At 39.5% G+C, this 13,757-nt stretch overlaps 1 protein-coding gene across 3 annotated transcripts in view; it reads right to left on the bottom strand.

The window, feature by feature from the left end:
• Positions 1–5,639: 5,639 nt before the first annotated feature.
• adcy8 (adenylate cyclase 8 (brain)) overlaps positions 5,640–13,757 on the bottom strand; it is a 110,537-nt gene continuing 102,419 nt past the window's right edge. For 2 of the 3 annotated variants that reach the window (XM_062988179.1, XM_062988177.1), the window contains 4 exons: positions 13,046–13,192; positions 8,801–8,893; positions 7,009–7,123; positions 5,640–6,381 (listed from right to left, as the gene is read on the bottom strand). In XM_062988179.1, coding sequence (XP_062844249.1) covers positions 5,894–6,381; positions 7,009–7,123; positions 8,801–8,893; positions 13,046–13,192 — 843 coding nt within the window. In that variant the 3' untranslated portion in view covers positions 5,640–5,893. Of the gene's footprint in view, positions 6,382–7,008; positions 7,124–8,800; positions 8,894–12,780; positions 12,880–13,045; positions 13,193–13,757 lie in introns of those variants that run through there. The other variant, XM_062988178.1, reaches the window with a different exon arrangement.

Below are 13,757 nucleotides of genomic sequence, written 5' to 3'. Positions count from 1 at the left end.
AAGAATTAAAAAGATCACAGCTGGTGGAAGAGCATTTTTTTACAAAGCTTTTTACTTTGGAATAATCTTCCTGCCTCTGTTCGGGATTCGGACACAGTCTCAATGTTTAAGTCTAGACTGAAAACATATTTATTTTCTCAGGCTTTTGATTAGTATAGACAAAGGAGCAGAGCTTGGGGGTTCTTAGTCATAAAAACTTGTGGTGATTAGGGATGTTGGGTTGCTGTCGTTCTGCCTCTCTTGTCCGATCACTCAGGTTTGATGATGGTGGGGAGGTGGGTGCTGATGTCCTGTGAAAGCCTTCATGACCTTGTTACCTGCTCGCTCTCTTTTTTAGTTATGCTGTAATAATTAGGGCTGCCAGAGTCTAAAACTCTCTGTAAAACTGATATTTTTCTCAACTCGCATTTTACATTTTTAACTACCGTTTTTGTTGTTTTACCCCGAGGTCCTTCTGATAAAAACCTGTTTACCTGCCTGAGGTTAAGGAATAAAGTCGAGACTGCCGTGCCAACAATGCTGCTCCTGCCGAATGTGACAGGTCCTGGCGTGTTTGCGCCAAGAATGTTAAGAACTCACTACAGACTTTATTACAGACTGGACTGAATAATAACTCTTGTAAGAATTACAGCATGGACCCAATGATGACTAGTTTTACCCCACTGCACTCAATGGCATTAGTATCATAATTTCTGAACCAGGGTGTCTGTTCCTAAAGTTGGGGACCACCTGGCCCACCAACAATTAGAGCAGAGACAGCTCTCACAGGTTCTAACCAACTTGAAAGGGATTATTATAATGAGTAATCAACAGCCATCACATACAAAAGGGAATCGGCCTAGACATGAAAGCTATTAAAGACAATTAGACCAATTAGAATTGAGGTGACAGTTCCATCTTGTCTGCCCTGCTTTTGGGTAATACACATCATTTACAGGAAACCCCTAAAAGGGCAACATAGGAAGCCCATATATGATTCTTCTTAAATGTATATATGTTGTGTGTTTTAACCCTGAATTGTTCAGTCAAGCTCTGCTGATCCCAAGTTACACTTGTGTTTCTTGCTACTGCTGCCTGTAATAAAGATTGACCATTATCATCAAGTTGGAGAGATGTCCTTCTGTTCCATTTTTCCTTACAATATATTATTATTTATTTATTTATTTATTTATTATTGCTAGTTATAACTTTTAGTTCATTTTAATTCTGTGTTTGTATGATTTGTGTAAATACTATTTATTTAAAGTATCCTCCAGACCACCCAAGAAGGATGGGCCCTGCTGAGTCTGGTTCCTCTCAAGGTTTTTTCCTGTAATTTTAAGGGAGTTTTTCCTTGCCTCGCCCTTAGCTTGCTCAACAGGGGTTTTTGTATCTGTCGGTGCTGGATCTTGTAAAGTTGCTTTGAGACAATGTCTGTTGTAAAAAGCGCTATATAAATAAAGTTGATTTAACTTGACTGACTTGATCCCTGTGAGGCGGGTGCTGGCAACTTGAGCTTTCCAGTGTAGCATTGTAGACAACATAGGTATGTGTCCCGGTGTGGTGAATGTCCTGTGTTGTCAACGTGCAATACAGATAAGTGAGCAGTCACCTCCCATCTTGATTTTTTCAAAGGGACAACCTATTAATAATTAAATATTATTCATTTGAAATAAAAATTCTAGAATATTCTTTAGTAAGTTTTACAGCTGCCTAGTCTATTAACACTACAGGTTGGTAGATTGGAAGCCTCTAGGACACTTTTGATTCATTGGTTGTACATACTTAGGAATCTAAATAGATTAGTTGATGAACAAAAAAAAATGCTGATGAATAAAAAACATTTCTAAAGACACTTTTAATAAGAATGCTAGTGACGCTGAAACATAGTCATAGTTAAGAGACGGTAAATGATAAATGCCAATATTGTAAATGTAGATGGGTTGACGATATGTGAAATTACAACTACAATACACATGTTCCATAGAGAGCTAGATTATATTTAAACATACAGGGGTTGGACAAAATAACTGAAACACCTGGTTTTAGACCACAATAATTTATTAGTATGGTGTAGGGCCTCCTTTTGCGGCCAATACAGCGTCAATTCGTCTTGGAAATTACATATACAAGTCCTGCACAGTGGTCAGAGGGATTTTAAGCCATTCTTCTTGCAGGATAGTGGCCAGGTCACTACGTGATACTGGTGGAGGAAAACGTTTCCTGACTCGCTTCTCCAAAACACCACAAAGTGGCTCAATAATATTTAGATCTGGTGACTGTGCAGGCCATGGGAGATGTTCAACTTCACTTTCATGTTCATCAAACCAATCTTTCACCAGTCTTGCTGTGTGTATTGGTGCATTGTCATCCTGATACACGGCACCGCCATTGGATGCACATGGTCCTCCAGAATGGTTCGGTAGTCCTTGGCAGTGACGCGCCCATCTAGCACAAGTATTGGGCCAAGGGAATGCCATGATATGGCAGCCCAAACCATCACTGATCCACCCCCATGCTTCACTCTGAGCATGCAACAGTCTGGGTGGTACGCTTCTTTGGGGCTTCTCCACACCGTAACTCTCCCGGATGTGGGGAAAACAGTAAAGTTGGACTCATCAGAGAACAATACATGTTTCACATTGTCCACAGCCCAAGATTTGCGCTCCTTGCACCATTGAAACCGACGTTTGGCATTGGCACGAGTGACCAAAGGTTTGGCTATAGCAGCCCGGCCGTGTATATTGACCCTGTGGAGCTCCCGACGGACAGTTCTGGTGGAAACAGGAGAGTTGAGGTGCACATTTAATTCTGCCGTGATTTGGGCAGCCGTGGTTTTATGTTTTTTGGATACAATCCGGGTTAGCACCCGAACATCCCTTTCAGACAGCTTCCTCTTGCGTCCACAGTTAATCCTGTTGGATGTGGTATGTCCTTCTTGGTGGTATGCTGACATTACCCTGGATACCGTGGCTCTTGATACATCACAAAGACTTGCTGTCTTGGTCACAGATGCGCCAGCAAGACGTGCACCAACAATTTGTCCTCTTTTGAACTCTGGTATGTCACCCATAATGTTGTGTGCATTGCAATATTTTGAGCAAAACTGTGCTCTTACCCTGCTAATTGAACCTTCACACTCTGCTCTTACTGGTGCAATGTGCAATTAATGAAGATTGGCCACCAGACTGGTCCAATTTAGCCATGAAACCTACCACACTAAAATGACAGGTGTTTCAGTTATTTTGTCCAACCCCTGTATATAACATATATAAAAATATAATTAAAGCAAAAAATCATCTGATTCTGATTTTGGCCATCTGCAATCATAAATGAATACCCCATTAAATGAATACAGTAAAAAAGAACAAAATCCTCAGTAATATAAAGTTTGTTCAGTGATGAGTGTTCATGTGATGAATTTTGCATGTAAATATTAAAAAATATATGACAAGAATAATTAAGCAAAACTGTAGAAAAATAACAATGGCCAAACAGAGTTCTTTGATTGGAAAACTGACAGTAGCCAGTGTTGCAAAATTATAGGGCGTACAACACAGATGAGTCAAGAGTATGTGTGTGACAGTCAAAAAGGACAAAACGAACTGTGGATTTAAACAAGTGATATTTAAAGGGTTTCAGCCCACAGCAGTCATTGCAAACTGAAATAATCGCTTAAAATCAATGTTGCATTAAAAAAGCTTTTCAAAATTGTAAATTATCATTCTTAAAGAAAATAATAATGTAACCTTTCTCTTTGTTTGTTATTTATGGGCATTAATGAGGTTTAGGCAAGATTTTTTAAATTAAAAATATGGCTTTTTAACATTGCATTTTCCTGATGGTTATGACAACCGCAAGAAGCAATAGCCATAAATACAGCATAATTTTACAATCATTTATAATAAGCTTTACTTTTCAGTTTTTAGGTGAAGTCTCACTGGACCAAAGAATGTGCTCTATATAAAGCTTTAATATAGTCTTTAAAACCATTGCAGGAGTCATACTTTGCATTTCAAGTCTGACTTTAATGAGCTTTGTGATGGCTTCTTCTCAAACCCTTAAACATGTATAAATATTGAATGCCCATTGGTTGGAAAGAATATCAAAGAGCTGATTTATTTTTATTCTAATTAGCCTATAACTATTCGATGTACATTAAGTAGATGGTGTAACATATATAAAAATGAGCATGTTACTTTTAATTGTAATTGCTTTTATAGGGTGTGTTCGAAAACCTGTACAAGTTTATACAAATTAAAAATCAATAATAAATTATTTATATTTGAAAATAACTCATTTCTCTGCACCGTCCGCCATGTTTTTTTTAACATTTCCGATGCTCACTCGTTCTTGAGTCAAAATAACATTGACATTTTAAGATACCTTACTAGACAGCTTATTAAGGCATCTATGATTTTGAACAGCCTCCTTCTCGTGAGCGTGCATAGGATGACGTAAAATGCTGTCTATGTAGAGAGCTCCTTAGGTTTTCGAATACACCCATAATATCGTATAGTGGATGCATTCCTTGCATATCTATTTAGCTATGATTTACATTTAACAGCTGGTTTATGGCTTGTTCGTCTTTTTCTTTCTTTTTCTTTTTTTTTTTTTTAGCATTTTTGGATGGACCATCACACAGTGGAAACGTGTATTGTGGTCAAATGAATCAGCATTTCAGGTCTTTTTTGGAAAAAATGGACGCCGTGTGTTTCGGACCAAAGACGAAAAGGACCATCCAGACTTTTATCAGCAAAGTCCAAAAGCCAGGGTCTGTCATGGTATGGGGCTGTGTCAGTGCCTCTGGCAAAGGTAATTTATACTTTTGTGATGGCACAGTTAATGTAGAAAAGTTAGATCTTAGAGCCTGCAGTCCTGACCTGTCCCCAATAGAGAATGTGTGGAGAATTTGAAACGAAAAATGCGACAACAACAACCCCATACCGTTACACATCTTAAGATGTGTTTGCAGGAAGAATGGGACAAAATAAAAGCTGAAACACTAAGTCGCTTGGTATCCTCAGTGCCAAAACGTCTTTTAAGTGTTGTGAAAAGGAATGGCAACATTACAAAGTGGTAAATGCTTTACTGTCCCACTTTAGTTAGGTAGTCACTTTAGAAGGCTGAGGAACAATCAAAGATTTCTGCAAAGGCGACACTTTACGATTATGTGATGATGCTGCCTAATGAAAGTAATTTAACCAACTGAAGTTCCCATAGCTGATAGTGAAAAGATAGTGTGTAGGAAATACAAGGGCACTGCTTAGAGACCCTGTGGAATAGAATCCATCTTATGTGTATCCCATGGCATCTCAGGTGGGTTTAGCAACATAATGGCTATATTATCTTAGGTGGTTGGTTAGGTGTTACTAGGTGGTTGCAAGGGTGTTTTCAGGTTTTGCTCTGGTGATGTTGCTAGGAATGGGTTACTTTTTCAAAGGTAATGGAACCCAGTTTGCAGTTTTTACTTTGGCCCTCTTATTTTGACCCTCTTTGGATTTAATCTTAGTGATTTGTGGACTTTCTTAGACAGAGACCCCCTTAAACTTGATCTTGGCTATTTTTGGTCTTGCACTTGTTTTAAAATTGACAAAGATGATCTTCACTACAGCCCTTATAACTTACAAACTTAAAACAAATAACACAGCTTACCCAACTTATTATAAAAAATTAAATGCCTTTATTGTGCTTAATATACAAAAGAAATACAAAAAAGGAAACATGAACAAAAAGACAGACACGCAGGCATTTTATGAGATAGTCTTTGGGGTGAATCAGTCTGTTATATAGACGATCCGGTGCTCTGTTTAGTATTGATCCTCAGGGCAACTCAGCAGCTGAGATGGCTCAGTATACAAATTTTCTCCCACAGACACAAGTACTTTTTAAATAAACTTCAATCACGCTGTTACTAGGTCAGTTCATTTTTGTCCGTTGCCATCTCAGCATGGATGGCATCCGGACCTGAGGGTGACAGCAAGGTCCTGCGGTTATAGTGGCCCTTTATGATGCCCGAGTTATTGTTCTCATTAAGAATCTGCTTCTGCTTTTGTCGGTTTAGTGACTGGACGAGGCCAAGCACAACAGCAGCAAGTGAGTACTGGCCTGTGAGCTTGCGCGGCTGCAGGATGAGCGGGTTCGGCTGCACACGGCCCATTAAGAAGTGAGTCCGGATCTTGCCCTCCTGCTCACTGATGCCCTTCACATAGATCTCACCGCGATACTCAAAGGCAAAGCCTTGCTCATTCAGGATGAGGTATGTCTCCTCAGGCACTTGGATCTTGCCACTGACACCCGTGCTGTCCATGCGGCTTGCCAGGTTCACCGTCTTTCCCCAGATATCGTACTGAGGTTTCTTAGCACCAATCACACCTGCTACCACAGAGCCATGGGCTATTCCTGAGATGGCACAAATAAAAAATATTTGGGGAAATAGGGAAAGGTAGATGTGAGGATAGGTAACATGAACAGATTGAAAAGCAGAGAAAAAATTGCATTCAAGTAAGGGCCATTACATTTGAACTTTTTTTAACTCTTTTTTATACATTTTATGTGCTGTCAATGTTTTATGTGTTGTCACTGGTTAAGATCAGGGCTCTGTGCAGACCACTGGAGTTTTTCTACACCAAATGCTTCAAACCATGTCTTTATAGACATGTACACATGGGGCCTGTCACAAAGCAATGAGAAGCAACCTTCTTTGAACTTTCCTCCCATAAACATGATCAACTGTGTATATTAAGTGTCAAAGCAGAGAACATAGGGTAGGAATCACAGAATTGCTGGATTTTGTTGTGTACCACAAAAGAGTGGCTTTGGAATTCACAGAAACTCTACATCTGCTAAACAAGATTAAGGTGGGCTATATTGCTTTAGGAGATCAGCAGACTATTGAATTAAAAACACCATGTGCTAAAAATAATTAAATAGATTGGCAATGACTAAATTACTCTGTTACACGTTATTTTCAAATTGACAATTGGCTTAAGAAGTTCAACAAAATGTAATGAATGGCTGATTTCTTACCAATTCGAAGCTGGAAGTTGTTGAAGGAATGTTTGTTGATTTCTTGGATACTCTCATTTAGAGTAATGGCAAAGTCTGCCAGAGCACACAGGTGACCCCACTTATCTTCACATTGCTTCAACACACACACACACACACAAACAAATATGCAAATATGTTTACTAAAAAAAATCAGAAAAGCATCCTATCCATTCAATGTAATAAACAGAGACATGACATGCACAAGCTTCCTAAGCTCAGGAAGGATAGTTGTAGAAGTGCAAACAAGCTTAATTCATTTTAAGACAGGTCATAAAGTTACAGTTGTTTTATATAAATTGCCTCATATAAATTGATTATACTGTCATTTATAAATATTCATATACATCAACTCCTTAATCGTGGTCATGGCATATAGAGTTTTACCGGGTAACACTGAGTGTAAAGCAGGATTACCTTAGACAGAGCGCCGTTTTGCCACTCAGCTTTAAAAGCCTGATTTGCACATGATTTATGGGGACTTTTATAGTCTTTTAGAATGACCATCTGAATACTTTTGTGAATAAGAGAAAAAAGTTTTCACTTCATCATTATGAATGATTAAATCAGCAGAGGTAAAATACAGAGGATCATGTACCAAGAGAGCCTCATCTCATGGCACGGATGAGCTTTAGACCTAGCAAATATAAGTCCATAGTGTTGAAAAGAGGACAGGTATTGGATAAGTTCTTCCTCCCACTGTTTGCTAACATCATACCTGTCATTTCAGAACAATCTGTGAAGAGCCTTGGAAAGATATTTGACTACAGCATTAAAGACTCTGCAGCCACCAAAAAAAACACTCCACTCTGCCCAGAATCAAGTGACCTATGCTTGTCTATGAAGCCCCCATGACAACAGTGGAGTCCTTGGAAAGGAAGGCCAGCAGCTCCCTTTGCAGATGGCTTGGTCTTATTGCAGTCTCAGTAGTGCAGCACTGTATGGCAGTAGTAACATCTTGCAACCTCCATTCAGCGGACTGATTAAAGAGTGGATGGTGACAAAAGAGGCACTCCAATATCAGCTGGCGTTGAGGTCAGAATAGGTGGGAAGTGAAGAGCAGGCAAGGTGCTGGATGTTGCTCGACTAAGACAGAAGGCTCTAGTGGGGAATATAGCTATTAGCCAAGCAGCCCAGGCTACTTCCCTAGGATCCATTTAGAGAAAGCCCAGGGCAAGGAAAAAAACACCATTTAATTTAGGATGAGGTCTGGGTAGGTGTAGTCAGTAAACACCACTGGCCTGGCATTACTATCATTTTTTTCTAGGCTGAAGAGAAGCCCATTTCACAAGCAAGACCAACAGGAAGTACTTGCTTCAGTTGCTGACTGGCAGGACAGAAAAGATCTGGGCATCCAGCTTAACATCTAAGAACATCTAAGAACACATAGCATAGCATAACACTCTCTCGGTCTGGCATGGTGGTCTTTACCAACACCAGTCTTTTCTATTGAAATATGTAAGCTATGTAAACATATTTAGCCACCACCACATTTTAAACCTGCAGCTCATACAACATCATTATAACTGGGCTAATAAAAATGCTTAGGCTAGTAATGATGAGCGTTGAAGAAAGTTGAAATTGGTTTGTGTTGTGGTCATCACTAGGGTAGACTGGAATTCTCCACCCACCATGAATTTATTCTCACAGTCCTATAATGGTCCAGCAGTAGCTTTCTAGATGTGCAACCCAGGAGGCCTTATAAATCACCTTGGGTACCTTTTTAATACAAAGAAAGCTTGAGGGAAAGCTATAGCGTATTTGTGTGTTTTACCTGTTTTTCTGGTGACAGGCCAGACACTGCCATATATGTGCTGCCAATGGTCTTAATCTTCTCAATGTCCTGAAAACGATCCTCCCCTAGCAACTGTGTGGAGAGTAAAAAAGACAAAAAATACGAGATAAAGATAGATAGACTCTCTGATGTCAAAGCTGTATTTCAGGCTAAATTGCTGTTAAACTGTTTTAAACAGTTTTCATATTTTGTTCTTGATGCTGATTATTCAGTAGAATGTTTATTCATCTGTGCAGTCATACAGAAGTGTAATATTATTATGCGTATCATGCACTGTATTATTAGTGCACCATGCGTCTCCCCAGTCCACCTCTTTCCATTCCATTTCTGGAAAAAAGGACACTGAGTTCTTTGTGACAGAAATGAAAAAGACTGTAATCAGTAAAAGCTAACAGCTGTCAGGTTGCATCAATGCCCAAGGCATGGATGACTTGCATATGTGTGAAGATACCATTGATGCAAAAGTGTATATTATGATTTTAGAGAGACATGCTGCTATCAGGGTGACATCTTTTCCCAGGACGTCTGTGATTATTTCAACATGATGATGCCAGTCCTCATTCTGCTCGTGCTACAACAATGTGGCTTCATAGACAGAGTGTGTGTACTTCACTGGCCTCCTACTTAAAAAGTATGGCTCATCATGAAGTGGAAAAATTAAACATTAAACCTGCTTGCTCTGAGAAGGTGGTACATTTGTTTTCGCAAGCTAATACCCCTGCATTCTTTTATATAGTTGCCAGTGAATAGAGCAGGTGTTGCAGCAATTCTTATCTCTAGAGACAGCACATGATGACTTCTTTATGAGCGGACCTCGCAGATGTATGCAGTCTGCTCCAAACAAAGGTTTAAAAGTTCATCCAGAGGCATTAATATTCTGATCAGGACAATAAAGAAACAGAAAACTAAAGAATACTTACAGAGTGACCTGATGAAAGTTGAGACAAATGTGCCAAAGACAACCATTAAAAATCGGTTAACAAGTAAGGACTTCATGAAGTAAAGAAAGGGTCAAAATGCCACTTAAAACTTTACTGTGCAAAAAAGAAGCCTTATGTCCAGAAGCGGCGTTGACTTCTCTGGGCTCGGAGGCATCTACGATGAACCATCACACATTGGAAATGTTTATTGTGGTCAAATGAATCAGCATTCCAGGTCTTTTTTGGAAAAAATGGACACCGTGTGCTCCAGACCAAAGACAAAAAGGACCATCCAGACTGTTATTAGCAACAAGTCCAAAAGCCAGGGTCTGTCATGGTATGGGGCTGTGTCAGTGTCCTTGGCAAAGGTCATTTACACTTCTGTGATGGCAGCATTAAGCAGAAAAGTACATTGAGATCTTAGAGCAACATGTGCTGCCTTCAAGATGTCATCTTTTCCAGGGACGTCCATGCATTTTTCAACAAGACAATGCAAAACCACATGCTGCATACATTACAAAGGCATGGCTGCGGAAGAAGAGGGTATGGGTACTGGACTAGCCTGCCTGCAGTCCTGACCTGTCCCCAATAGAGAATGTGTGGAGAATTTTAAAAAGAAAAATGCGACAACGACGACCCCCTACTGTTGCAGATCTTAAGTTTGCAGGAACAATGAGACAAAATAAAACCTAAAACACTAAATCACTTGGTATCCTCAGTGCCAAAATGTGTTTTAAGTGTGGGGAAATGGAATGGCAACATTACGAAGTGGTAAATGCTGTACTGTCCCAAATTTTTTTGGAATGTGTTGAAAGTCTGAAATGCAGGAATGGATGTTTATTAATAAATTAAATGTAGTTGATCAGACAAAACATGAAGTGTCTCAGGTTCATACTGTCTGCAATGACATAATAGTTAATGTAAGAAACTCTGTTTTTATTATTTGCATACATGTTTTTCATTTAAACTTAAAATTATGTTAAATTATGTTACCAAAATTGCTTGGAACAAAAAATATTGTTTCTCTGTTTACTGAGACATTTTTTTAATATTCCAGATTGTAACTGTGCATCATTTTTACCTATGACATTAAAATACATTAATTATTGTAGATAATATTTAAACCTCTCAATATTACTTATTTAAAAACATTAAAATCTTTTGAGCTACAATTTAGCTTCAAAATAACAAAAATGCATCCCTGTCAAATTATCATTGTCATTTTGTGCTGGATTATTATAAACATATATATATGTTTATATACTGTATATATATATATATATATATATATATATATATAGTATATACAGTATATATACAGTGTATCACAAAAGTGAAGTATAAGTATATCTTTTCATGGGACAACACTGACAAAATGACACTTTGACACAATGAAAAGTAGTCTGTGTGCAGCTTATATAACAGTGTAAATTTATTCTTCCCTCAAAATAACTAAATATACAGCCATTAATGTCTAAACCACCGGCAACAAAAGTGAGTACACCCCTTAGTGAAAGTTCCTGAAGTGTCAATATTTTGTGTGGCCACCATTATTTCCCAGAACTGCCTTAACTCTCCTGGGCATGGAGTTTACCAGAGCTTCACAGGTTGCCACTGGAATGCTTTTCCACTCCTCCATGACGACATCACGGAGCTGGCGGATATTCGAGACTTTGCACTCCTCCACCTTCCGCTTGAGGATGCCCCAAAGATGTTCTATTGGGTTTAGGTCTGGAGACATGCTTGGCCAGTCCATCACCTTTACCCTCAGCCTCTTCAATAAAGCAGTGGTCGTCTTAGAGGTGTGTTTGGGGTCATTATCATGCTGGAACACTGCCCTGCGACCCAGTTTCCGGAGGGAGGGGATCATGCTCTGCTTCAGTATTTCACAGTACATATTGGAGTTCATGTGTCCCTCAATGAAATGTAACTCCCCAACACCTGCTGCACTCATGCAGCCCCAGACCATGGCATTCCCACCACCATGCTTGACTGTAGGCATGACACACTTATCTTTGTACTCCTCACCTGATTGCCGCCACACATGCTTGAGACCATCTGAACCAAACAAATTAATCTTGGTCTCATCAGACCATAGGACATGGTTCCAGTAATCCATGTCCTTTGTTGACATGTCTTCAGCAAACTGTTTGCGGGCTTTCTTGTGTAGAGACTTCAGAAGAGGCTTCCTTCTGGGGTGACAGCCATGCAGACCAATTTGATGTAGTGTGCGGCGTATGGTCTGAGCACTGACAGGCTGACCCCCCACCTTTTCAATCTCTGCAGCAATGCTGACAGCACTCCTGCGCCTATCTTTCAAAGACAGCAGTTGGATGTGACGCTGAGCACGTGCACTCAGCTTCTTTGGACGACCGACGCGAGGTCTGTTCTGAGTGGACCCTGCTCTTTTAAAACGCTGGATGATCTTGGCCACTGTGCTGCAGCTCAGTTTCAGGGTGTTGGCAATCTTCTTGTAGCCTTGGCCATCTTCATGTAGCGCAACAATTCATCTTTTAAGATCCTCAGAGAGTTCTTTGCCATGAGGTGCCATGTTGGAACTTTCAGTGACCAGTATGAGAGAGTGTGAGAGCTGTACTACTAAATTGAACACACCTGCTCCCTATGCACACCTGAGACCTAGTAACACTAACAAATCACATGACATTTTGGAGGGAAAATGACAAGCAGTGCTCAATTTGGACATTTAGGGGTGTAGTCTCTTAGGGGTGTACTCACTTTTGTTGCCGGTGGTTTAGACATTAATGGCTGTATATTGAGTTATTTTGAGGGAAGAATAAATTTACACTGTTATATAAGCTGCACACAGACTACTTTTCATTGTGTCAAAGTGTCATTTTGTCAGTGTTGTCCCATGAAAAGATATACTTAAATATCTGCAGAAATGTGAGGGGTGTACTCACTTTTGTGATACACTGTATATATATATACTGTATATATTTAGCTCCTCTTGTATATGGGGGTTGCAGCAGCGGATCTAGTCCACATTCCAGACATGGCACAATTTTTACACCAGATGTCGTTTCTGATGCCATATTCATCCCATTTCTATCTGTGCTTAAAACCAGCACTCCCAAATTCCCAGCCTTGAATATCAGCCAGTCCTGTCCATGGAGACACCTGAGCAGTGGATAATACAGCTGAGATTCGAACCCTGGATCCCCAGATCTCAGCAGTAGTGGGCTAGCATACTTTACCACTGTGCCACCCAAGCAACCTTTTTAAAACTTATTAATAAAATAAAAATAAAATGTGCATGCATGTGTGCCTTTTGTTTTATACTGACCTCATCAAAGTCGGCGATAATCTCGTTTAGTAGCCTTAAGCATTCAACTCCTTGATTGTTCATTTCAGTCTGAGAATAAAAATCTGCAAATCCTGGAATTGAAGCAAACATCACCCCAACAGCATCATAGGACTGAGAATATAATTCCTGCACACAGAGAGAAATAAACAGAGAAGACAGAGATGAGGTACAAAAAGAAAGTGAAATCACTGGGAATTTAACTAGGTCAGTAATATAATTTTGTATATTGGGTAGTAAAAACAGTTATCAATAACACATGCAAAATTTTTATTATTATTCAGCTATTACTAATGAATTATTTGTTTTCACTAACTGTATCTGGTGCCAACTGGAACTCTGGGCCCAAGGCAGTAATACAAGACAGGGCACCAGTTTATCACAAGCCAGCTTATATTCCCACATTTACTCACACACCCATGGGTGCAATTTAAAGTAGGAGAACATACAAAACGTCTTTTCTTGACTGTAATGTAAATCAGGTCTACAAAAATTATTACACGTGCTGTACTGCTCCGAATGTCCTCTAGGGGGAATTGTCGTTCAACACGTCTCTGTCCTAGCACAACATTTCCATCCCTTGTATCTCACATACACTATATGGCTGACAATATGTGGACACCTAACAATAAGCTTGCTGTACATGCTATTGCAAAACCAATGCGCATAAATATGAACTTGTGGCAATAACCAC

The sequence above is a fragment of the Trichomycterus rosablanca genome, chromosome 25 (genome assembly GCF_030014385.1).
Source record: "Trichomycterus rosablanca isolate fTriRos1 chromosome 25, fTriRos1.hap1, whole genome shotgun sequence".
NCBI lineage: Eukaryota > Metazoa > Chordata > Actinopteri > Siluriformes > Trichomycteridae > Trichomycterus > Trichomycterus rosablanca.
The sequence above is the reverse complement of the archived record's forward strand: the minus strand, read 5'-3'. Positions and strand labels throughout refer to the sequence as shown.